Source organism: Engystomops pustulosus, chromosome 3 (genome assembly GCF_040894005.1).
Source record: "Engystomops pustulosus chromosome 3, aEngPut4.maternal, whole genome shotgun sequence".
Taxonomy (NCBI): domain Eukaryota; kingdom Metazoa; phylum Chordata; class Amphibia; order Anura; family Leptodactylidae; genus Engystomops; species Engystomops pustulosus.
The window spans coordinates 14511741-14537839 of record NC_092413.1 but is presented as its reverse complement, the minus strand read 5'-3'; the positions used below and the strand labels follow the sequence as shown (position 1 = coordinate 14537839).

The following is a 26099-nucleotide window of genomic DNA, read 5'->3' as shown; positions in this document are numbered from 1 at the left end:
TTATGCCCCCTCTCTGCTCCCCTTATTATGCCCCCTCTCTGTTCCCCCTCATATTGCGCCCCCTCTCTTCTTATCTTCTTATTGTGCCCCCTCCCTTCTCATCTTCTTATTGTGCCCCCTCTCTGCTCTCCTTCTTATTGTTCCCCCTCTCTTCTCATCTTCTTATTGTGCCCCCTCTCTTCTCATCTTCTTATTGTGCCCCCTCTCAGCTACTCTTCTTATTATGCCCCTCTCTGCTCTCCTTCTTATTGCACCCCCTCTCTGCTCTCCCTCTTATTGCCCCCCTCTCTGCTCTCCCTCTTATTGCCCCCCTCTCTGCTCTCCCTCTTATTGCCCCCCTCTCTGCTCTCCTTCTTATTGCACCCCCTCTCTGCTCTCCCTCTTATTGTTCCCCCTCTCTGCTCCCCTTCTTATTGTGCCCCCTCTCTGCTCCCCTTCTTATTGTGCCCCCTCTCTGCTCCCCCTCCTATTGTGCCCCCTCTCTGCTCTCCCTCTTATTGTGCCCCCTCTCTGCTCCCCCTCCTATTGTTCCCCCTCTCTGCTCTCCCTCTTATTGTGCCCCCTCTCTTCTTATTGTGCCCCCTCTCTGCTCTCCCTCTTATTGTGCCCCCTCTCTTCTTATTGTGCCCCCTCTCTGCTCCTCCTCTTATTGTGCCCCCTCTCTGCTCCTCCTCTTATTGTGCCCCCTCTCTGCTCCCCTTCTTTTTATGCCCCCTCTCTGCTCCCCTTATTATGCCCCCTCTCTGTTCCCCCTCATATTGCGCCCCCTCTCTTCTTATCTTCTTATTGTGCCCCCTCCCTTCTCATCTTCTTATTGTGCCCCCTCTCTGCTCTCCTTCTTATTGTTCCCCCTCTCTTCTCATCTTCTTATTGTGCCCTCTCTCTTCTCATCTTCTTATTGTGCCCCCTCTCAGCTACTCTTCTTATTATGCCCCTCTCTGCTCTCCTTCTTATTGCACCCCCTCTCTGCTCTCCCTCTTATTGCCCCCCTCTCTGCTCTCCCTCTTATTGCCCCCCTCTCTGCTCTCCCTCTTATTGCCCCCCTCTCTGCTCTCCCTCTTATTGCCCCCCTCTCTGCTCTCCTTCTTATTGCACCCCCTCTCTGCCCTCCCTCTTATTGTTCCCACTCTCTGCTCTCCCTCTTATTGCACCCCCTCTCTGCTCTCCCTCTTATTGCACCCCCTCTCTGCTCTCCCTCTTATTGTGCCCCCTCTCTGCTCTCCCTCTTATTGTGCCCCCTCTCTTCTCATCTTCTTATTGCGCCCCCTCTATTCTCATCTTCTTATTGTGCCCCCTCTCAGCTACTCTTCTTATTATGCCCCTCTCTGCTCTCCCTCTTATTGTGCCCCCTTTCTGCTTCTCTTCCTTCTATAGGCTATGACACACCAATCCCCATCATCTTACGCTGCCCCAGAGGTGAACACTTACTTTGCGCCATTGTTTTTTTTTTATCCAATATTTGGGTCATTTGAACAAAACAAATATTACAGTTCCAAGCACTGTAGTGGCACTATCACGCATTCACCAGCAGATGGCAGCAGAGATTTTGGAGATGGGTTGCCCGACTGAAAGATGGCGGAGCGAGTGCAACGCGGGGAGGAAGTGACGTACGCAAGCCTCGCTGTACCCGGAAGTAGTTCTCTAAGCACGTGTTTGTGATCCAGGGCAACTATGGAAGTGAAAGAGCCTGTGGAGCAGAGTGCAGCGGCAGGTATGTGCAGCGGCTACATGTACGGATGTCATATCTGGTCCGGTCACTATAATGTAACCTGTCACGTGGAATTACATGTATCAGCATTAGAGCAATGCATCATAGGGGCCAATCAGCTGACTGCTTTTATCTCCCATAGAGCTGCTGGGTCATGAGAGCCGGGCTCTGATTGGTTGCTGTGGTCCTGATGTTAATACAGACCCCTGTCGCCTCTAACATCAGGATTTCATCTGGTTTTAATGGAGGATGAGAAAAGACCGCAGACCGCGCATATAATTCACCCCATTCCCTCAGCGACGCATCATGTGACTTGTGGGGTTATATAGCCCTTCTTTAAAGTCCTTTAAATGTCTGTTCTATTCCTGATCTAAGGGTTTAGGCCCGGGATGAGCGACATTTATTGGTCCGGTCCTCATGGCCCATCAGTAACCAGCAGCCTAGATGCACGTACCACAGAACAGCACACAACGCCACCCCAGACGTTATAAATACCACAGTACAGCAATAAATACCCCCCAGCGGCCTCTTCTCTCCTCTGCTCCGCGCGCCGCGGCCTCTTCCTTCCTCTGCTCCGCGCGCCGCGGCCTCTTCTCTCCTCTGCTCCGCGCGCCGCGGCCTCCTCTGCTCCGCGCGCCGCGGCCTCCTCTGCTCCGCGCGCCGCGGCCTCCTCTGCTCCGCGCGCCGCGGCCTCCTCTGCTCCGCGCGCCGCGGCCTCCTCTGCTCCGCGCGCCGCGGCCTCCTCTGCTCCGCGCGCCGCGGCCTCCTCTGCTCCGCGCGCCGCGGCCTCTTCTCTCCTCTGCTCCGCGCGCCGCGGCCTCTTCTCTCCTCTGCTCCGCGCGCCGCGGCCTCTTCTCTCCTCTGCTCCGCCCGACGCGGCCTCTTCTCTCCTCTGCTCCGCGCGCCGCGGCCTCATCTCTTCTCTCCTACGCGCGCCGCGGCCTCTTCTCTCCTCGCTGCTCCTTTTCCTATGTAAGTATTGTTCATGGGCATCAGGACCCCGGAGCAGGAGAGGACCTGGGAGCAGTACAGTACAGCTGACAAGTACTTACCACTCCTGGGTCCTCCCCTGCTCCTGTGGCCTCCCTGCTCCAGGTCCTGATTTTAGTGCATAGAACCATAGTCAGGACACAGAGTGGAACGACCTGAACTTCTCAGATGCACTCACCGCTACCCGACCTCCTCCACCAATGATCTGCCGTCAGTTATGGAAGCGCTCATTGTATTGTGCAATCTCTTCTAGGCTTTTAGTTGAAATGAATGTGGATGCACTTTATGTACATGCTCAGTAGTGAAGCTCCTCCACTACAGATCAGTGGAATAAGCACTTGGAAAGAATACCTGCTCCCATGTTAAAACTGTAAGAGTGATGAAAACAGCGCTGTGGAGTCGGAGGTGGCCGATGGGCTTACAGACTCCACCACCCTGTAAACTAGTCTATAAATATATACTATTCCTTTGGTTACATAAATGTATCTTGTTGCTTTGCTACAATGTGACAATCTTCTGCATTGTCCTGTTCTACCACTAGAGTGCACTGTTGTTCTTTTACTTACATAAGCTATGGAGTAAGTATTCAGGAATACGCTGGGGTGGCCTGGATATATTTCGGGTCCAGGTCGTTCTGATAACCCCCCAACATCTCTATGTAGATGTCTAATTCAAGTCTTCAGTTACTATTGACTCCCCACCAGCTCTGCGGGAAGTTTCTTCCCAGCATCTGCTACTCTTGTAGTATTATTTTCTATCATTCTGTGAGATCCTGCAGCAGTGTCCCATGGATTAGAATGGGACGTGGCCGTTGTATCTAAAGCTATGAATAGTTTCTGACAGTCTAGGATAGAAGACCCGCAGTCTCTATAACACAATCCTACAGGCAGCCCCCCTGGAGGTTGCCTTGTAGGGATCATTATCTCAACTGAAGCCTACAACAAAGTTCCCATCGTCCTCTCTGCTGGTGGACATGATGTGATTTATGTCTATGCTTTTTTCCTTCAGGTTCTGAAGATTCGGATCTTGGAGCCGACAGTTTTTCTTCTGATGGAGGAGAGGAGTCCGATGCATCCAGCCATGCAGCCGACGGAGAGGCCGAGTCCAGCAACCCGAATGAAGGCTGGGCAGACGCCATGGCCAAAATCCTCAACAAGAAGGTCCCAGCGGACAAGGCCAGCGCCATCCTGGTGAAGAGCCGAGCGCTGAAGAAGGAGAAGGAAAAAGACAACCAGGAACGGCTGGAGAAGAAGAAGAAGGTGAGTGGCAGCCGGGCTGAGGCCATGGTAGGACAAGGGGGGGGGAATGACAGATTATACTCTGTTATAGCGGATGTGCCCAAATGAAATGGCTTTCTCCTATCCACAGGACAGAGGATAACATGCTGATCAGTGAGGGTCCAACCACGAGGATCCTCACTAATAATGAGAACAGGGTCCCATTCCCCTAAAAGGAAATCTACCATCATGATGCACCAAGGACATGACTCATAGATCCAGGCACCATGACTGTCATAATCTTCTTATACTTATTATCCGTGGCCTCCTTCCTTCTAATTATGCTCTGGTGTTACCAGAGCCGCTTCCCCCCCCACCCCCCAAATGCTGCAGCTTCACAGGCTGTTACACTGTCTCTGTTGCCATACAATGACACTTCAGCTCCGCCCTAGCATCCTTGTATCATGTCTTCTTGGCTCGATTCTTGTTGTTGCACTAAAGACATCCAGTCCTCTCAGTCTCAGTAGCTGCCAGACAACTTTAGCATCTCAGTACACTATTCTGTGACTGAGGGGGCTGGATTTCTTCAGAGCAGCAGTGTGAATCTAGCCAAGGTCATAGGATGCAAGGATGTCAGTAGAGGGAGACTGTGACCCATTATTGTAATTCAGGGTAAAGGTACTGCTTCCCAGTCCCTCAGACCAAATTATTTTAAAAGAGCAGCAACCTGGAAGGGAAACCCCCCCCCCCTCTCCCCCCAAGTTGCTAAACTATTATCATCTTTATCCCACACTAGGCCATTACCATATGATCCCCTATACAAAGTTCTTGTTTCTTAAACGCCTCCCTCTAAAAGAATGTGAAACATATCCCAAAAGATAGGTCCTATAATGCCGCCCTAGGGTGCTTTCTTCATATTGGGTCACCTGATCTTTCTCATTTTCCATCTGTGGCGGGAGGGGAGATCAGAGGCCGCCCCCCGGTAACCCCGCATGTCTCCCGCTCCCTGACCTCACTCTTTGTATCCGCAGGTTGATAAGAAGCGTCAGTGGGAGATGATGTGCAGAGTCCAGCCACACGTGGTCAGAGACAAGGAGGTCGAGAGGAATCTGCAGAGGATCGCTACAAGGTACGGACGTCCTCTCCACGTTACTTCTGTTATGTTTCACTTCATATTTTCTGTATTAGTATTTAGGATGAGACGTCTCCTCCGATCTGGTTCTAATAAGGGATCAGCCACAGAGGAGCCTGGAGATTTATGGAAGGAAGGGAAGTAATAGGAACAAGACAACACAGAGAGAACGGTGTACATGGATCCATCTACATCTCTTCCATATGGAGATATCTAGCTGGTCCCATCTACTACCCCAGGAGTGTCAGTCCAGTGCACGGCATGTCCCCCACCACCTCCAGGAGTGTCAGTCCAGTGCACGGCATGTCCCCCACCACCCCAAGTAGCGTCAGTCCAGTGCACGGCACGTCCCCCACCACCCCAGGTAGTGTCAGTCCAGTGCACAGCACGTCCCCCACCACCACAAGTAGTGTCAGTCCAGTGCACGGCACGTCCCCACCACCCCAAGTAGTGTCAGTCCAGTGCACGGCACGTCCCCACCACCTCCAGGAGTGTCAGTCCAGTGCACGTCATGTCCCCCACCACCCCAAGTAGTGTCAGTCCAGTGCACGGCATGTCCCCCACCACCCCAAGTAGTGTCAGTCCAGTGCACGGCATGTCCCCCACCACCCCAAGTAGTGTCAGTCCAGTGCACGGCACGTCCCCCACCACCCCAAGTAGTGTCAGTCCAGTGCACGGCACGTCCCCCACCACCCCAAGTAGTGTCAGTCCAGTGCACGGCACGTCCCCCACCACCCCAAGTAGTGTCAGTCCAGTGCACGGCACGTCCCCCACCACCCCAAGGAGTGTCAGTCCAGTGCACGGCACGTCCCCCACCACCCCAAGGAGTGTCAGTCCAGTGCACGGCACGTCCCCCACCACCCCAAGGAGTGTCAGTCCAGTGCACGGCACGTCCCCCACCACCCCAAGGAGTGTCAGTCCAGTGCACGGCACGTCCCCCACCACCCCAAGGAGTGTCAGTCCAGTGCACGGCACGTCCCCCACCACCCCAAGTAGTGTCAGTCCAGTGCACGGCACGTCCCCCACCACCCCAAGTAGTGTCAGTCCAGTGCACGGCACGTCCCCCACCACTCCAAGTAGTGTCAGTCCAGTGCACGGCACGTCCCCCACCACCCCAAGTAGTGTCAGTCCAGTGCACGGCACGTCCCCCACCACCCCAAGTAGTGTCAGTCCAGTGCACGGCACGTCCCCCACCACCCCAAGTAGTGTCAGTCCAGTGCACGGCACGTCCCCCACCACCCCAAGTAGTGTCAGTCCAGTGCACGGCACGTCCCCCACCACCCCAAGTAGTGTCAGTCCAGTGCACGGCACGTCCCCCACCACCCCAAGTAGTGTCAGTCCAGTGCACGGCACGTCCCCCACCACCCCAAGTAGTGTCAGTCCAGTGCACGGCACGTCCCCCATCACCCCAAGTAGTGTCAGTCCAGTGCACGGCACGTCCCCCACCACTCCAAGTAGTGTCAGTCCAGTGCACGGCACGTCCCCCACCACCCCAAGTAGTGTCAGTCCAGTGCACGGCACGTCCCCCACCACCCCAAGTAGTGTCAGTCCAGTGCACGGCACGTCCCCCACCACCCCAAGTAGTGTCAGTCCAGTGCACGGCACGTCCCCCACCACCCCAAGTAGTGTCAGTCCAGTGCACGGCACGTCCCCCACCACCCCAAGTAGTGTCAGTCCAGTGCACGGCACGTCCCCCACCACCCCAAGTAGTGTCAGTCCAGTGCACGGCACGTCCCCCACCACCCCAAGTAGTGTCAGTCCAGTGCACGGCACGTCCCCCACCACCCCAAGTAGTGTCAGTCCAGTGCACGGCACGTCCCCCACCACCCCAAGTAGTGTCAGTCCAGTGCACGGCACGTCCCCCACCACCCCAAGTAGTGTCAGTCCAGTGCACGGCACGTCCCCCACCACCCCAAGTAGTGTCAGTCCAGTGCACGGCACGTCCCCCACCACCCCAAGTAGTGTCAGTCCAGTGCACGGCACGTCCCCCACCACCCCAAGTAGTGTCAGTCCAGTGCACGGCACGTCCCCCACCACCCCAAGTAGAGTCAGTCCAGTGCACGGCACGTCCCCCACCACCCCAAGTAGTGTCAGTCCAGTGCACGGCACGTCCCCCACCACCCCAAGTAGTGTCAGTCCAGTGCACGGCACGTCCCCCACCACCCCAAGTAGTATCAGTCCAGTGCAAGGCATGTCCCCACCACCCCAAGTAGTATCAGTCCAGTGCAAGGCACGTCCCCCACCACCCCAAGTAGTGTCAGTCCAGTGCACGGCACGTCTTCCCTAGTGGTGTCGGTCCAGCACGCTGCACGTATCCCCCTTTAGACACTGAAGACATTAGAATAGATGACACTACCCCTTTACTGCCAGTGATGTGGGCAGAAGCTGTGGCTACATTCCCTGGACCCTCCTAATACTCACAATTTAAAGGGATATTTAGGTGCAGACCCTTACACCGTCCTCCTATGATACTGACCTGTTACCTGTGTCCTCCCCCCGCAGGGGCGTCGTACAGTTATTCAACGCCGTAAAAGGCCACCAGGGCAACGTGAGCACGAAGCTGAAAGAGGCCGGAAATTCAGAAAGGAAGAGGAGCAAACTCATGGCGTCCGTGTCCAAGAGAGACTTCATCGACGTCCTGAGGGGGAGCGAGGGCAAAGGAGACGCCACCAAGAGACCGGGGGCCAAAAAGGTGCGTGTGACCTGTACTGACCCCCATCGGGGGTAGATCATGGTCATTAAGTGATTGGGAGCTGAGCTGCAGTAACCTGTCACAGCCTCTGCATAATGGGGGGCGCTGTCTGCTATCAGCTCTGTCTATAGGTGACTGATGTGGGGTCATAGATCCTTCTAGGGGTTCACTCTAGTGCATTATAGTGTGACCCCTATAGTGATTGTCTCTCTGTTATAGGGGGATTTATGGTCCCCAGACACTGACAAAGTAAGAAGGAACAAAAAGTTCTTATATTTATGAAATATCACAACTTATCCTGCAGGGGGCAGCGCTGCCTCACAAATGTCTTTACACAATTAGCAGCAAAGCGAGTACCGGTGACGGCCTCGGCACAATGGTGTTACATGATGGATGTTACCTATTCAGGATAAGCAATGACTTACTGATCAGTTTTTGGGCGACCATGAATCATGAGAACGGGGTTTGTTGTTCCCCCATGCTCGGTGGCATAGATGGTGAATAGAGGAGCAGGGAGCATGTCCATCCTGTCGGATTTTACCCCATTCAACGGTCAGCCCCCTCGGGTACGGGATGAAATATCCTTTATATAATTCCCTCTTTTATGTGAAATCTCATCTGTTTACCAATTTACTTTTTTTTTTTTTTTTAAAACCTCCCCCAAAGCCATGTGACAGTGAGCCATTGGAGTCATTTTTTCCTCTCAGATGAGTCAACATTTGCAGGGAAAACAGCGATTCAGACCTAGATTTTCAGTTCTGTAGCACCCAGTTTCATGATGCTGATGTCATCTTATAGAAAAGAGTCATCTTTCAGATTGAATAGATGCCTATGATCTACCACAGGCTGATATATATCCAGTGAACATGCCTGTATCTGCTGTTCTGTAGATCCCATCGCCACAAGCCTGGTGTTGTCTAAAAGATGAGATTCTTATCTATAAGATGACACCAGTGTTAGAGTTGAAAATCTAGATCTCAAGCGACACTGTCCATGCAACCTCTAAACTTGACTCCTCTACGGTAAAGAATGACTCGTTTTTGCTGCTTTTTTACAGAATTTTGGAGGAGGTTTTTTTTTTGTTGTTGTAGGTAACAGGGTGAGATGTCACATAAAAGAGGGAATTGTAGAAAGGACATTTCATCCCCTGCCTCCAGGTACAGGGCGCACTCATCTGTACGCAGCGCCGGGGTCCGTTTTGACCCTCCCCCCCTCCCCCTCCTGACAGCGCTGAACAGAATGTGCTGTAAAAAGTCCTAGAAGGAAAATAAAAGTGCCTGGTAGGCAAGTGGGTTTCCTTGCGATGGCCTTGGCACGACGTGGCGCCTCCATGAGCTAATGCTCCTAATAATGGGCCCAGTTTTCCTTCCATCGGACCCCCCCCCCCCTCCCTCCTCCCCTGGAAAAAAACTTTGTGTGGTTTTGTATTCGATAATAGACGAGATCTGAAAAAAGCGAATGTTCCCTGGTGGCTGCGGCAGTCACAGAGCGTGCGGGGCCCGTGGTGTCGGAGCGTTGGCTGTTTACACTTTGATGTGCGCTTCCCCCTCTCCCCCGTCCGCTCCCCGTTCCCTACATCTAAGTGCTCGGTGGATGCCAGGAAGCCGTCCCTGATCCAATTACCACATAAACATATTGTCATATGGTTTTTGTTTGCGCGGGCCGGCGCTGAAGGTTACTTCTACCACCGAGCGATTTTTACGTCTTTTTCCGAACAGATACTTGGAATCGGGCGCCTGATACGGAAAGGTCACCTCAGATCTGTCATCAGAGGTCGCGCAGAGAAGCTTTTAACTTCTACAGGAGGCAGGGGGGCGCCGCCTTATACATGGGTTACTGTGCCCGCGCCCTCCTGCAACCTTACATTTTTTTTATAAAGGCTTCTGTGACAAAGTGACAAACTGTACTAGAGTCTTCTACCAGGAACCCACAGAGTCTGCCGGGACCGGGTCACACTGTGCAAGGGAAGCGAGAAGTAGCGGTGCCGACTGGAAGAGCGTCCTCACACTGCTGTGCTCCTATCACTGTGTACATACATGACATTACTTATCCTGTACTGATCCTGAGTTACATCCTATATTATACTCCGGAGCTGCACTCACTATTCTGCTGCTGGTGCAGTCACTGTGTACATACATGACATTACTTATCCTGTACTGATCCTGAGTTACGTCCTGTATTATACCCCAGAGCTGCACTCACTATTCTGCTGCTGGTGCAGTCACTGTGTACATACATGACATTACTTATCCTGTACTGATCCTGAGTTACATCCTGTATTATACTCCAGAGCTGCACTCACTATTCTGCTGCTGGTGCAGTCACTGTGTACATACATGACATTACTTATCCTGTACTGACCCTGAGTTACATCCTGTATTATACCCCAGAGCTGCACTCACTATTCTGCTGCTGGTGCAGTCACTGTGTACATACATGACATTACTTATCCTGTACTGATCCTGAGTTACATCCTGTATTATACTCCAGAGCTGCACTCACTATTCTGCTGCTGGTGCAGTCACTGTGTATATACATGACATTACTTATCCTGTACTGATCCTGAGTTACATCCTGTATTATACCCCAGAGCTGCACTCACTATTCTGCTGCTGGTGCAGTCACTGTGTACATACAAGACATTACTTATCCTGTACTGATCCTGAGTTACATCCTGTATTATACTCCAGAGCTGCACTCACTATTCTGCTGCTGGTGCAGTCAGTGTGTACATACATGACATTACTTATCCTGTACTGATCCTGAGTTACATCCTGTATTATACCCCAGAGCTGCACTCACTATTCTGCTGCTGGTGCAGTCACTGTGTACATACATGACATTACTTATCCTGTACTGACCCTGAGTTACATACTGTATTATACTCCAGAGCTGCACTTACTATTCTGCTGCTGGTGCAGTCAGTGTGTACATACATGACATTACTTATCCTGTACTGATCCTGAGTTACATCCTGTATTATACTCCAGAGCTGCACTTACTATTCTGCTGCTGGTGCAGTCACTGTGTACATACATGACATTACTTATCCTGTACTGACCCTGAGTTACATACTGTATTATACTCCAGAGCTGCACTTACTATTCTGCTGCTGGTGCAGTCACTGTGTACATACATGACATTACTTATCCTGTACTGATCCTGAGTTACATCCTGTATTATACACCAGAGCTGCACTCACTATTCTGCTGCTGGTGCAGTCACTGTGTACATACATGACATTACTTATCCTGTACTGATCCTGAGTTACATCCTGTATTATACTCCAGAGCTGCACTTACTATTCTGCTGCTGGTGCAGTCACTGTGTACATACATGACATTACTTATCCTGTACTGACCCTGAGTTACATACTGTATTATACTCCAGAGCTGCACTTACTATTCTGCTGCTGGTGCAGTCACTGTGTACATACATGACATTACTTATCCTGTACTGATCCTGAGTTACATCCTGTATTATACTCCAGAGCTGCACTCACTATTCTGCTGCTGGTGCAGTCACTGTGTACATACATGACATTACTTATCCTGTACTGATCCTGAGTTACATCCTGTATTATACTCCAGAGCTGCACTCACTATTCTGCTGCTGGTGCAGTCACTGTGTACATACATGACATTACTTATCCTGTACTGATCCTGAGTTACATCCTGTATTATACTCCAGAGCTGCACTCACTATTCTGCTGCTGGTGCAGTCACTGTGTACATACATGACATTACTTATCCTGTACTGATCCTGAGTTACATCCTGTATTATACCCCAGAGCTGCACTCACTATTCTGCTGCTGGTGCAGTCACTGTGTACATACATGACATTACTTATCCTGTACTGATCCTGAGTTACATCCTGTATTATACTCCAGAGCTGCACTCACTATTCTGCTGCTGGTGCAGTCACTGTGTACATACTTGACATTACTTATCCTGTACTGATCCTGAGTTACATCCTGTATTATACACCAGAGCTGCACTCACTATTCTGCTGCTGGTGCAGTCACTGTGTACATACATGACATTACTTATCCTGTACTGATCCTGAGTTACATCCTGTATTATACTCCAGAGCTGCACTCACTATTCTGCTGCTGGTGCAGTCACTGTGTACATACATGACATTACTTATCCTGTACTGATCCTGAGTTACATCCTGTATTATACTCCAGAGCTGCACTCACTATTCTGCTGCTGGTGCAGTCACTGTGTACATACATGACATGACTTATCCTGTACTGATCCTGAGTTACATCCTGTATTATACCCCAGAGCTGCACTCACTATTCTGCTGCTGGTGCAGTCACTGTGTACATACATGACATTACTTATCCTGTACTGATCCTGAGTTACATCCTGTATTATACTCCAGAGCTGCACTCACTATTCTGCTGCTGGTGCAGTCACTGTGTACATACATAACATTACTTATCCTGTACTGATCCTGAGTTACATCCTGTATTATACCCCAGAGCTGCACTCACTATTCTGCTGCTGGTGCAGTCACTGTGTACATACATGACATTACTTATCCTGTACTGATCCTGAGTTACATCCTGTATTATACTCCAGAGCTGCACTCACTATTCTGCTGCTGGTGCAGTCACTGTGTACATACATAACATTACTTATCCTGTACTGATCCTGAGTTACATCCTGTATTATACCCCAGAGCTGCACTCACTATTCTGCTGCTGGTGCAGTCACTGTGTACATACATGACATTACTTATCCTGTACTGATCCTGAGTTACATCCTGTATTATACTCCAGAGCTGCACTCACTATTCTGCTGCTGGTGCAGTCACTGTGTACATACATGACATGACTTATCCTGTACTGATCCTGAGTTACATCCTGTATTATACCCCAGAGCTGCACTCACTATTCTGCTGCTGGTGCAGTCACTGTGTACATACATGACATTACTTATCCTGTACTGATCCTGAGTTACATCCTGTATTATTCTCCAGAGCTGCACTCACTATTCTGCTGTTGGTGCAGTCACTGTGTACATACATGACATTACTTATCCTGTACTGATCCTGAGTTACATCCTGTATTATACTCCAGAGCTGCACTCACTATTCTGCTGCTGGTGCAGTCACTCTGTACATACATGACATTACTTATCCTGTACTGATCCTGAGTTACATCCTGTATTATACCCCAGAGCTGCACTCACTATTCTGCTGCTGGTGCAGTCACTGTGTACATACATGACATTACTTATCCTGTACTGATCCTGAGTTACATCCTGTATTATACACCAGAGCTGCACTCACTATTCTGCTGCTGGTGCAGTCACTCTGTACATACATGACATTACTTATCCTGTACTGATCCTGAGTTACATCCTGTATTATACTCCAGAGCTGCACTCACTATTCTGCTGCTGGTGCAGTCACTGTGTACATACATGACATTACTTATCCTGTACTGATCCTGAGTTACATCCTGTATTATACACCAGAGCTGCACTCACTATTCTGCTGCTGGTGCAGTCACTGTGTCCATACATGACATTACTTATCCTGTACTGATCCTGAGTTACATCCTGTATTATACCCCAGAGCTGCACTCACTATTCTGCTGCTGGTGCAGTCAGTGTGTACATACATGACATTACTTATCCTGTACTGATCCTGAGTTACATCCTGTATTATACTCCAGAGCTGCACTCACTATTCTGCTGCTGGTGCAGTCACTGTGTACATACATGACATTACTTATCCTGTACTGATCCTGAGTTACATCCTGTATTACACTCCAGAGCTGCACTCACTATTCTGCTGCTGGTGCAGTCACTGTGTACATACATGACATTACTTATCCTGTACTGATCCTGAGTTACATCCTGTATTATACCCCAGAGCTGCACTCACTATTCTGCTGCTGGTGCAGTCACTGTGTACATACATGACATTACTTATCCTGTACTGATCCTGAGTTACATCCTGTATTATACTCCAGAGCTGCACTCACTATTCTGCTGCTGGTGCAGTCACTGTGTACATACATGACATTACTTATCCTGTACTGATCCTGAGTTACATCCTGTATTATACCCCAGAGCTGCACTCACTATTCTGCTGCTGGTGCAGTCACTGTGTACATACATGACATTACTTATCCTGTACTGATCCTGAGTTACAGAACCTCTTGTATAATGAGTGTGTACTGCCGGTGGCTAAGTTCTTGTTACACCTTGAAAGAGTTTCTTATGTCTCCAGCTTTGGCTTTCATTAAGTTTCTGGTTTTTATGATCGGGGCTTCACATCTAGAGCCAGGAGCGGCTGACTGCCCCTTCATCAGGATTACATTAGAATTAATTTGCTCCTCCACATCACGTCGCACTTGAGGTAATTTGTAGAACCTTTCTGTTCCTGTCTGGGACTGATGTTGGATATAATCACGGAGGGGAGGGGGGGGGGCTGACTCCGATGGTTTATGGGCTCTGCATATTACAGCAGTAGCCAGGAATACTGCGCCCGGCTCCTGGTGGCTGCATGAGCGAGATCCCCTCCAACCTCCTGCTTGTCGCGGGTGTGTAAGATGGGATTGCTGCTTACACACAACCCCCTACAATTTTGGGATAGACTCACATGTCTACCTGTGGGTGCTGTGCAGATTGTCACTCTCTAATAGGTATCACGGTCTGATGTCCCTATTAATGCATAGGGTATAGGTGCCAGTGATCATGGTAATGGCTGCAGGAACGTCCCTTTAAAGACCTCTAACCACCTCATGCTTGTAGGTGAACATAACATGACGTAGGGGCTGCTACACGGATTCAGGGGCAATTGAATTTTTTTTTTCAGTTGTTGTGATATCAGTCCCAGTATCTGACCATTGAAGTCCTCTACACTGTCAGAGAGGAGGTGCTGGAGCAGATTAGGAGGCATGTTAAGATGCTTTTCTCTGACAATGTCATTATCATAACACATGCCTCCTCCTCTGCTCCAGCACCACCTTTCTGACAGCAGAGAGGATTATAATGGTCAGATACTGGGGCTGATATCTCAGCAACCATGAAGGTTAAAAAGAAAATTTTCAGTGCGCCTGAATCTGTGTACCAGGCCCTATATTATGGTGTACACTTGTGTGTGTGATGGTGATTGGTCCCCTTTAAGGGTCCCATATAAAGAGAGCAGATCAAACGGGGCTTATATAGGGGTTAGGGGGTGTCACGGTAGTCGGACCTTTCAGCGAGTTGGGTCATTGGAGGAGAGTGTGACGCCTGGTGGAGTTTGTCAGTAATGAGTGCTAGTAACGTTGACGATCTCAATCGCTTGGGGCATCCTTAGTTACCCTTGAAGTTCAGACAAGTTATCCCCCTTATCTTAAAAGAATTATTACAACGCAGAAACATATATCCTATAACTAGTGGTCAGATCTCTAGCGATCAGATGAGTAAGGACCAAAAGTCTTTGGGGAGGAGGAAGGGGGGGGGGGGGGACCTCGTTGCCACCTAGTCCTCCTCCCAGACCTCTATCAATGCTTAGTCCCCCCCCCCCCCCCCCCCCACTCTCCCCCATGGCTTAAACTGACACACCACTTCCTTTGGAGAAGCCATGTAATACTTCTTATCTCCTGCGGAGGCGCTGTGGGGAGATCAAACTCTTCCTACGCGATTTGTTCTTAGATTTCAGCAGAGGATTCTGGTAACCAGGTAGCTGGGGATTCTGGGTAATGTTATGATTCCTAAAAGAATCAACACCCTTAATTTCGGGAATCATCCAGTCCATCCTCCTCGTCCTACCCAGTGGTCGTGTCCATCATCTCTCGGCCCTTTTTTTTTTTTTTTTCCTGAGGTGCTGCTGCTATTTTAGTCGTAGCCCCTGAGCCTCTGATGAGTATTTGCTTTCCGCGCTCTGCCCCTTCACCCAGCAGAAGTTTGGGAGCGCCCATATGGTCCTCATTATATTTGGGCGGGGGGCCAGTGCTCTCCTTTCATATCTCGCAGTGTTCTATCAAGGTATCGCTTTATCCTTACACAACCTACAGTTTCTTTTCTGTTATTGTCTTTTACTCAGTTTTTTTGGCTTTTTCGGCAATCACATTTATTTGTGTCCCTTTAGGGAAGAATGAATCAGATCAAACGCTCTCGTTGGTTGCGCGGCCCGCGTTCGCCAAGAATCGTATTTGGGGGGGGTTTTATGAAGTCACTTCCATCTCGGAGGGTAATCCATCTATCGCAACGTTTTCATGTATGTGATAACCGGCTCTCGTGTTCTTGGCTACTGGATACGGTAGATGTTACAGCCGAATCTTGCTGACTGCGCTCCTCGTCGTCGTCTTCTTCTTGAGGTTAAATAAAGTTACGTGATGGAACGTTGGGATGTTTAAAAAAACGATTGTCTCTGTTTAACTGTTAAAGGGACAATCCAAGGAAAACTGATACATTGTTACAGGGATTCGTAGTTGACCAATCAGAAAAATTTTAACCTTTATGCCCCACCCCCCTCAATTCCTGCTCTCATCTTAAAGGGGTTTTGTTATATCCTCAGTTAAGGGGATAAATGTTAAATCTTTGTAGGGGGGGGGGGGGGGTCTGATATCAGATTATAGGTTTATCCCATTTACTACGGCAGAGACACATGCGGAACGGACGACTCTTCACCTGCTCCGTCCCAATTACAGTTACAGCAGATAGAACTTTGATCAGTGGTGGTCCAACTCTTAAGACCCCCACTGATTATGGAAAGGACCGCCACAGTTCACAAGAAAGGTGCCCCATTCTCACCAATTTATGGAGCTCCATGTGGAGCCTGAGGAAGAGGAGGACCGATTCGGTGCAAGGAGCCAAGAGCACAGCAGTGTGAGTATAAGTTGAGACCCTATATCAGTGATGGCGAACCTTTTATAGACCGAGTGCCCAAACTAATACCAAAACCCACTTCTATTTCACAAAGTGCCAACATGGTATTTTAAGCAGTAACTTATTGCTCCCTGTTCTTCCAAATCTTTCAATCGTATCGACCCCCTAAGGCCACCAATACAGTTGAAAGAAGGAGGCAAATTCAGACTCTCATTGTAGCTTCTCTCCAGGGTCTCTGTGTACAGGAAGAATGATGGGTCCAGCAGGAGGATCTCCAAAAATAATGCAGCCCTGTGCAAAACCTTCTCTCTTTTCCCGCAGTTCCAAACAGCCAATGAAGTGTCGCTTTAAAATAGCACTGTGAGCAGCATATCTTAAGTAGCCTGGGACCTCAGGAAGATTAAGTGGATTTGGTCCTGTTTGGTGACTCTGCCCTGGGGTGATGGCCGAGTGCCCACAGAAATGGCTCGGAGTGCCACCTCTGGCACCCGTGACATAGGTTCGCCACCACTGCCCTATATAGTGATCAATGTACACTCACCGGCCACTTTATTAGGTACACCATGCTAGTAACGGGTTGGACCCCCTTTTGCCTTCAGAACTGCCTCAATTCTTCGTGGCATAGATACAACAAGGTGCTGGAAGCTCCTCAGAGATTTTAGTCCATATTGACATGATGGCATCACACAGTTGCCGCAGATTTGTCGGCTGCACATCCATGATGCGAATCTCCCGTTCCACCACATCCCAAAGATGCTCTATTGGATTGAGATCTGGTGACTGTGGAGGCCATTTGTGTCCAGTGACCTCATTGTCATGTTCAAGAAACCAGTCTGAGATGATTCCAGCTTTATGACATGGCGCATTATCCTGCTGAAAGTAGCCATCAGATGTTACAGGGTACATTGTGCTCATAAAGGGATGGACATGGTCAGCAACAATACTCAGGTAGGCTGTGGCGTTGTACCAAGGGGCCCAAAGACACCATGACACCCCCACCACCAGCCTGAGCCGCTGATACAAGGCAGGATGGATCCATGACACCACCACCACCAGCCTGACCCGCTGATACAAGGCAGGATGGATCCATGACACCACCACCACCAGCCTGACCCGCTGATACAAGGCAGGATGGATCCATGACACCACCACCACCAGCCTGACCCGCTGATACAAGGCAGGATGGATCCATGACACCACCACCACCAGCCTGAGCCGCTGATACAAGGCAGGATGGATCCATGACACCACCACCACCAGCCTGAGCCGCTGATACAAGGCAGGATGGATCCATGACACCACCACCACAAGCCTGACCCGCTGATACAAGGCAGGATGGATCCATGACACCACCACCACCAGCCTGAGCCGCTGATACAAGGCAGGATGGATCCATGACACCACCACCACCAGCCTGAGCCGCTGATACAAGGCAGGATGGATCCATGACACCACCACCACCAGCCTGACCCGCTGATACAAGGCAGGATGGATCCATGACACCACCACCACCAGCCTGACCCGGTGATACAAGGCAGGATGGATCCATGACACCACCAGCCTGACCCGCTGATACAAGGCAGGATGGATCCATGACACCACCACCACCAGCCTGACCCGCTGATACAAGGCAGGATGGATCCATGACACCACCACCACCAGCCTGACCCGCTGATACAAGGCAGGATGGATCCATGACACCACCACCACCAGCCTGAGCCGCTGATACAAGGCAGGATGGATCCATGACACCACCACCACCAGCCTGACCCGCTGATACAAGGCAGGATGGATCCATGACACCACCAGCCTGAGCCGCTGATACAAGGCAGGATGGATCCATGACACCACCACCACCAGCCTGAGCCACTGATACAAGGCAGGATGGATCCATGCTTTCATGTTGTTGACGCCAAATTCTGACCCTACCATCCGAATGTCGCAGCAGAAATCAGGACTCATCAGACCAGGCAACGTTTTTCCAATCTTCTACTGTCCAATTTCAATGACTTGTGCAAATTGTAGCCTCAGTTTCCTGTTCTTAGCTGAAAGGAGTGGCACCCGGTGTGGTCTTCTGCTGCTGTAGCCCATCTGCCTCAAAGTTCGACGTACTGTGCGTTCAGAGATGCTCTTCTGCCTACCTTGGTTGTAACGGGTGGCGATTTGAGTCACTGTTGCCTTTCTATCAGCTCGAACCAGTCTGCCCATTCTCCTCTGACCTCTGGCATCAACAAGGCATTTCCGCCCACAGAACTGCCGCTCACTGGATGTTTTTTCTTTTTCGGACCATTCTCTGTAAACCCTAAAGATGGTTGTGCGTGAAAATCCCAGTAGATCAGCAGTTTCTGAAATACTCAGACCAGCCCTTCTGGCACCAACAACCATGCCACGTTCAAAGGCATCAAATCACCTTTCTTCCCCATACTGATGCTCGGGAGAACTGCAGGAGATTGTCTTGACCATGTCTACATGCCTAAATGCACTGAGTTGCCGCCATGTGATTGGCTGATTAGAAATTAAGTGTTAACGAGCAGTTGGACAGGTGTACCTAATAAAGTGGCCAGTGAGTGTATATATTAAAGGGGTTTTCCCACAGGGTGCGGTCACACGTCGCGTTTACCGCATGCGTTACAAAACGCATTGGAATAGCTGGAGAGTGATTTGCCTAATTAAACACCTCTCAACACTTGTGTTTAACAACCGCATGCGTTAACCGCGATGTTAACACATGCGTTAACAATGCGTTAACGGTTGCGTTTTGTAAACACAGGTGTTAGCAGCTGTTTAATTAGGCAAATCACTCTCCAGCTATTGCAATGCGTTTTTAAACGCATGTGGTAAACGCGACGTGTGACAGCACCCACAAACTAAAGTGAGACCCTATCCATGGGATAGGGCCCAACTTGCTGATCAGTGGGGGTCTCAGCGCTGAGACCCCCATAGATTGCAAAAACGAGGGGTCCATCCATGACCGTTAATCTCTATGGAGCTGACGGAGATCGCTCTCGTCGGACCCGTTATTTTCGCAATCTGTGGGGGTCTCAGCAAGTTAGGCCCTATTCCGTGGATAGGGTGTAACTTTAGTTCGTGGAAAATTCCCTTTAAAGGGAACTGATCACCGGGTTTTACCCCACTAAACTACTAGTCCCCGCAGGTAGGGGATGAAATGTTCTTTCTATTCCCTCTTATGTGAAATCTCACCCAATTACCTTTAAAATATTTCCCCAAAAGTAAGACTAATATGACTCTCTTCATCCAATTTTCACATGAGATGAGTCAAGTTTAGTGGTTGCAGGGGGAGAGTCAATTCAGAAGCCCCTATGTTCTGCTCTATAGCACCTAGAAACAAGCTGCTGGTGTCATATTAAAGATAAGAACCTCCTATTTCACATCCCGTTGGTTCTGTGAGCTACAGGACATACAGTCGGTTATTAAACAGGTGGAAACTGGATGCATTACTGTAGCTCGCATTTCCAACTATGTGAAAGCTGTCCGTATCTCTCATTCTGTAAGCCGTAAACCTGATGTGATCATTATCGGGACAACACAAAACGCACGTGTCTAGCTACTACAGAACAGAAGCTGGGGGCTTCTGAAGTGACACCCCCACTCACCTGCAATCACTAAACTTGACTCATCTCATGAGGTGAGAAGAGTCATATTTGCCTGACTTTGGAAGAGATTTTTTTTTTTATACGTAAACAAGTGAGATTTCACACGAGGGAATTCTAGAAAGGACATTTCAGACCTTGCCTGAGGGGCCTGGTGGTTTAGTGGGGTAAAACCTGGTGTCAGGCTCCCTTTTAAGGACCCGTATATTACCCATGTATCACCTGGCTTGTAACAAGTGTTCTAAAGCAGAATCCTCTAATTTGTCGCTCCATGAATCGATCCCTATTTATAAATATAGGGAATTTTATCAATCCATACACTTCGGATACCGCTATGTATAGCAGGACGCGCTCATGTATAAATTCGAAAAAATTTAGGGTGATTTCACACTTCCCTCTGTATACTATTCCTCAATTGGAATCTTTTTTATTTATCTACTATTTTGAAGTGTGGAGAGCCCCTGTTATCTCCAGGGCACAGGACTACCATCCGTCCAGTCTCTGGGTGGTCTGGGTGTAAACACGCTGTCGCTCCTCTGTGTGATCGGGGGATTCACCTCCATTGTCTGCCTTGTGTGTCTACAAGATAATCTCGCCCTACAGACGTCCTTAAGGGTCCAGTAAATTGACACAGCTAAGCAAACACAGAGCCCCCGAGAGTCGTCCTGTACTACTAGTAAATAGTAGGGGGCTCGGACACAAGACTCTCTGGAAGATTGGAGATTTTTTTGTTGCATTCCCGATTTTTGAGAAGATCCTTATCCCTGTCATCGCTGGTGGTGGGGGTCATCATCATCTCCTCCTCTCATCGGGAGCTTGTCCAGAAACTTGGCTCCTTATAAAAACAAAACTTTAGGTGGAAGTTTAAAGGGGAAGTGTGAATTAAAGTTTTTTTTTTCTCTTAAAGGGAACCTGTCACCAGGTTTTACTTCCTTAAACTTACTAGTCCCCTCAGGTAGGGGATGAAATGTCCTTTCTAGAATTCCCTCTTTTATGTAAACTCTCATCTATTTAAAAAAAAAAAAATCTTACTCAGAGTCAGGAAAAAGTGACTCTACTCACCTCATTTTTACATTAGATCTCTCATCCGTCATGTGTTACTAAGATGGACACATTAAAGAGAACCTGTCACCAGGATTTACCCCACTAACATCCCGGCTCCCTTGGAACCGATTGGAAATGTCCATTCTAGAATTCCCTCTTATGTGAAACTCTTATTATCTCATTTTCACACGAGATGAGTCAAGTTTAGTGGTTGCAGGGGTAGCGTCACTTCAGGAGCCTCTATCTCTTTTCCTGGTGTCTTATTGAATATAAGAACCTCACAGAACCAGAACAGATACGGGCAGCTAAAGGCTTAGTTAGAAAAGCAAGTTGTAGATAAAGATCCAGTTCACAGCTATTTTTTTAACAGCCCATTACTGTAGCACACGATCTGAAAGATGAGAATCTTCTCTTAAATATGACACCAGCAGCATGCTCCTAAGTGCTACAGAACAGAGGATAGGGGCTTCTGAAGAGACGCTACTCCTGCAACCACTAAACTTGACTCATCTCATGTGAAAATGGGATGAGACGAGTCATATTTTCCTGACTTTGTAGGATATATTTTTCTTTTTTTTTTTTTATATGAGATTTCACCAGTTTACCTATAAAAGAGAAAGGACATCTCATCCACTACCTGAGGGGGCTACTAGTTTAGTGGGTTAAAACCTGATGACAGGTTTCCTCTAAAGGGAAACTTTCATAAAGTTTGTGGACTCTTTGGTGGGGGATGAGCGCTCCTGGAATGTCTGACAGGTGCACAGAGCGCGGTGCAGACGTAGATTGGGATCTTTATGGTGCGGGAGAAGACAATGGCCGCGTGTTTTATGGGCCGGCATTGTGTCTTTGTGTCTGTGACAACTTTTACTCGAGTTTATCGGTTTACAAGCAAATACCAGAGAGGTCTCAGCCTCCCGCAGAATGGAGGACCGGGCAGACGTCCGCTGCCTGCCCCAAATCTGTCATCCCAGGGCTCGGCGTCGGCACCTAACAACTATATAGAGGCTTCTACCTTATAGCTTTTATTACCTGACTATTAGCGGAGCAGTAAGGGGGTTATCTAAGGACAACCACCCCCATCCATGTCCTATCAGGTCATATGGATGTTACATTGCATGAGGTGTCCTAGCGCAGAGGGTGCTCCAAGTTATAGGACCTTGAACACAAGAAACTAGTAGTTTATTTCCAACTAAGTCTTCAGCTCACAGAAGCACAATCCTGAGGCAAACTAAAAGATGAGTCTTATCTTTAATATGACACCAGAACCATGTTTCTAGGTGCTACAGAACAGGAGATGGCAGCATCAAAATGACTGCAGCTTCTCTAAAACTTGGCTCGTCTCAGTTAAACATGACCCTTCTCTGCTCATTTTCACATGGTAAAATTCCTCCATAAAAGAGGGAACTCTCCAAAGAACAGGGTAAAATCCGGTTCCCTTTTAAAGGAATGTTCGAGTATAAGTGAAAACTTTTCTCTCTTGAGAATGTGAGGATAAAGCATCAGGAGTGTTAAGGGCGCCCCCATAAACATTAGACATCAGACACCCAAATACTCAGGATTCCACTAGGGCGGGCGTCGTGCGATTTCCATGCGATTCCTCTCGTTACCTGTGGATCTCCTGACATTAGGATCGATCTTTGATCTTGTAATATGTTGCAGACACGTTGCGTTATCCGGCTCGTTATATGTGCAGTCACCACTAGGTGGCGCTGTTGTATCGCGTTGCCTATTCTCGTATTATTGCTATTAACACTTTGGTAGCCTCCAGTTATTGTTCTGACACCCCTCCACCTCCCCCCCCCCCCCACCAACCACCCCCCCAGTCCTCTGTAATGTAGGAAAATGTGGAATACACGTTATACTATGTATATTCTCATGTGTACATTGTTGCATCACTTATGCATATAGGTTGTGCAGACCCAACAGGACCTAGTGATATTCCCCTGTACCCAGGAGACCCCGGAGCACCATGCCTCTGTTATTCCTCCTGGAAATGTACAACTATATAGAGGGTATGAGTGATTGGCTGGGTGAGACACTGTTAACAGCAGGAATGGTAACGCCCAGTTGTCAGTTCTTGGGCTTATAGGGGATAAATGTCAGGTTGCAAAGGCATCAAACATCCAGGACCCCCCTGGGATGAGCGGGGGGACTGCTCTCAGCTTCCCTTTATGGCAAACGACTTTCACAAGCGACTCGACAAACCAATCAATGAAGTCTCAGGCAGTGTAGGACCTGCGTCCCCCCCCCCCCCCCTGTTCTTCATATTGTAGGGGGTCCTGGAAGTCATGACCCTGCAGTCAGATATTTTGGACAGAGCATAAATATACTTAAGGATGTTTTCCAGGAATCCTGAAGTGCGATTGCACATCTCTCCAGGGCCAATAACACGATAACACTACTTGCAGAGTGAAGAGTGCACAGCAGTGTGAGGGCACACCAACAATGCATTTGGAGAAGCTGCAATCCTGAATATAAATCCATATTCCACAGTCCTGCTGTTACTAACAACATACAGAAAGGTATAGTTACACACTTCTCCAGGGACAATACCTAGCACTGGCTAAAGGTCGCAGAGCACAGCAGTGTGAGGACACACTCACGGTGCACTTACTGAAGCTACAATCCTAGAATATAAATCCATATTTCACAGTTCTGCTGTTACTAACATCATACAGAAAGGTATAATTACACACTTCTCCAAGGACAATACCTACCAATGGCTAAAGGAAACTGAGCAGGAGGACACACTCACAGTGCACTTGTGAGTGTGTACAATCCTAGAATATAAATCCCATATTTCACAGTTCTGCTGCTACTTATCACATACACAACGATGTGATTACACATCTCATCAGGGCGCCAACACAGACTACCACTAAGAAACCTACTCTATCCCCCCAAAAATATCTATGCAGTAAGTAGTATAAAAGGAGGAGGGGGAGATGCAGCTGCAAGTTTTACTCTGCATCTCTGGGACTTCACGCTGTGAGAGGGGAGATAGAGCCATAGAGTGTTGAGCACCAAATCAGTGGGTTTTATTAATCATGAATCATTTTTAACCAATTTTGGTCAACCCTTTTCCCACCAATGAATCCAACTATTTTGGTTATACGCTAGAGTCAGAGCCGCTCCGTCCGGGGCGTATCGGTGGTACTCCTGCACTACAGGGGGAGTTCTCATTCGCTTCTATGGAAGCCACCATAAGCTAGGTTTGTAGCTGTCTACGTCCGGTCCAGTGTATACAGCTGGTCTGCCGTGGGCTGGTGTCTCTCACCCCCACCAATCACCATAGGGTGGATCTTTTGGCTCGGATAACCCCTTATTAATCCCTATCTCCGCTCTTTCCAGGCTGCAGCGAAATCCCAAGACTCGTCAGAATGGAACATCCTCCGCGACGACTTCATGATGGGAGCGTCTATGAAGGACTGGGATAAGGACAGTGATGACGGAGAGCAGGCCGCCACAAAGCCCACCCAAACTTAACGGTGGCGGAAGCGACTCTGACTCGGACGGACGGAGAACGAAAGATTTGTTTTTAAAAAACTTCTCTCTCCGGGTCCATCCGGAGAAACTCTCCATTCTATGAATGCGGAAACTTTTCCGACGTTACACAAATACCATAAAAACTCGCAATGGAATTCTCGTTTCGAAACTTTGACGAAATCTCAAATTTTTTTTCGACCTATTTTTCCCAAAACATCTCGTGCAGTCAAAACAATGGCACCTTCCCAATACTAGAGCGGGGCGGCACCAGGGGTCGCAGACTTTACGGCCATTTTAGATGCCGATGGTCGCGGGCATCACCTTGTGTGGTGGATGAAATGCCTACTGTTCCTGGCAGCGGGAGGAGCGTCTGGCTCGCCATGAAACGGATTCCAGCGCTTGTGCTTCACATTATCCGGCATGAAAGTAACGACTTGGCCCTCGCTAATGTCTCTCCAAGGTTAGGAGAACTGAAAACAGCTTGACCTGCATTTATCAAAGGATGCTACGGTTTCCCTTTACAATTGGTACCTTGTGGGGGAGGGGAGGGGCGCATATTTGCAACGGAGCTACTGTGGTTTGGCCTTCAGCTGCGATGTATTGAAGGGCTGATGTTCTTTGTTCGACATCCATTAAAAGTTTAACCCTAAAACAGAAGACTCCGTACAGTCGCTACTAGACAGACAGGTGTTACTGTACCCTCAATACTACTCCACATCAATCCTCTATATACTACACCACACAGGAGACACATCCTCTATATACTACACCACACAGGAGACACCTCCTCTATATACTACACCACACAGGAGACACATCCTCTATATACTCCACCACACAGGAGACACCTCCTCTATATACTACACCACACAGGAGACACATCCTCTATATACTACACCACACAGGAGGAGAGCCGACACATCCTCTATATACTACACCACACAGGAGACACATCCTCTATATACTACACCACACAGGAGACGCATCCTCTATATACTACACCACACAGGAGACACCTCCTCTATATACTACACCACACAGGAGACACATCCTCTATATACTACGCCACACAGGAGACACATCCTCTATATACTACACCACACAGGAGACACATCCTCTATATACTACACCACACAGGAGACACATCCTCTATATACTACACCACACAGGAGACACATCCTCTATATACTACACCACACAGGAGGAGAGCCGACACATCCTCTATATACTACACCACACAGGAGACACATCCTCTATATACTACACCACACAGGAGGAGAGCCGACACATCCTCTATATACTACACCACACAGGAGACACATCCTCTATATACTACACCACACAGGAGACACATCCTCTATATACTACACCACACAGGAGA

General features: G+C 48.9%; 1 protein-coding gene and 1 long non-coding RNA gene across 5 annotated transcripts in view; one reads left to right on the top strand and one right to left on the bottom strand.

The window, feature by feature from the left end:
* Positions 1-1579, bottom strand: part of LOC140121010 (uncharacterized) — a 146734-nt gene extending 145155 nt beyond the window's left edge. For all 4 annotated transcript variants that reach the window (XR_011854010.1, XR_011854009.1, XR_011854011.1 and 1 more), the window contains exon 1: positions 1429-1579. This is a non-coding gene — a long non-coding RNA (uncharacterized lncRNA). The remainder of the gene's footprint in view (positions 1-1428) is intronic.
* Positions 1574-26099, top strand: RRP15 (ribosomal RNA processing 15 homolog). The gene is made up of 5 exons (XM_072140111.1): positions 1574-1711; positions 3707-3957; positions 4947-5044; positions 7550-7739; positions 24584-26099. Exons 1-5 carry the CDS (start codon positions 1672-1674, stop codon positions 24716-24718), a joined length of 714 nt encoding a protein of 237 aa, XP_071996212.1. The 5' UTR covers positions 1574-1671; the 3' UTR covers positions 24719-26099.

What these genes read in the sequence shown, in the direction of transcription:
- RRP15 (XM_072140111.1), top strand. Translation starts at nt 1,672, where the DNA reads ATGGAAGTGAAAGAGCCTGTGGAGCAGAGTGCAGCGGCAG. An exon ending in GGAGCAGAGTGCAGCGGCAG is followed by an intron (nt 1,712 to 3,706) that starts GTATGTGCAGCG and finishes TTTTTCCTTCAG; the next exon opens with GTTCTGAAGATTCGGATCTT. An exon ending in CTGCAGAGGATCGCTACAAG is followed by an intron (nt 5,045 to 7,549) that starts GTACGGACGTCC and finishes CTCCCCCCGCAG; the next exon opens with GGGCGTCGTACAGTTATTCA.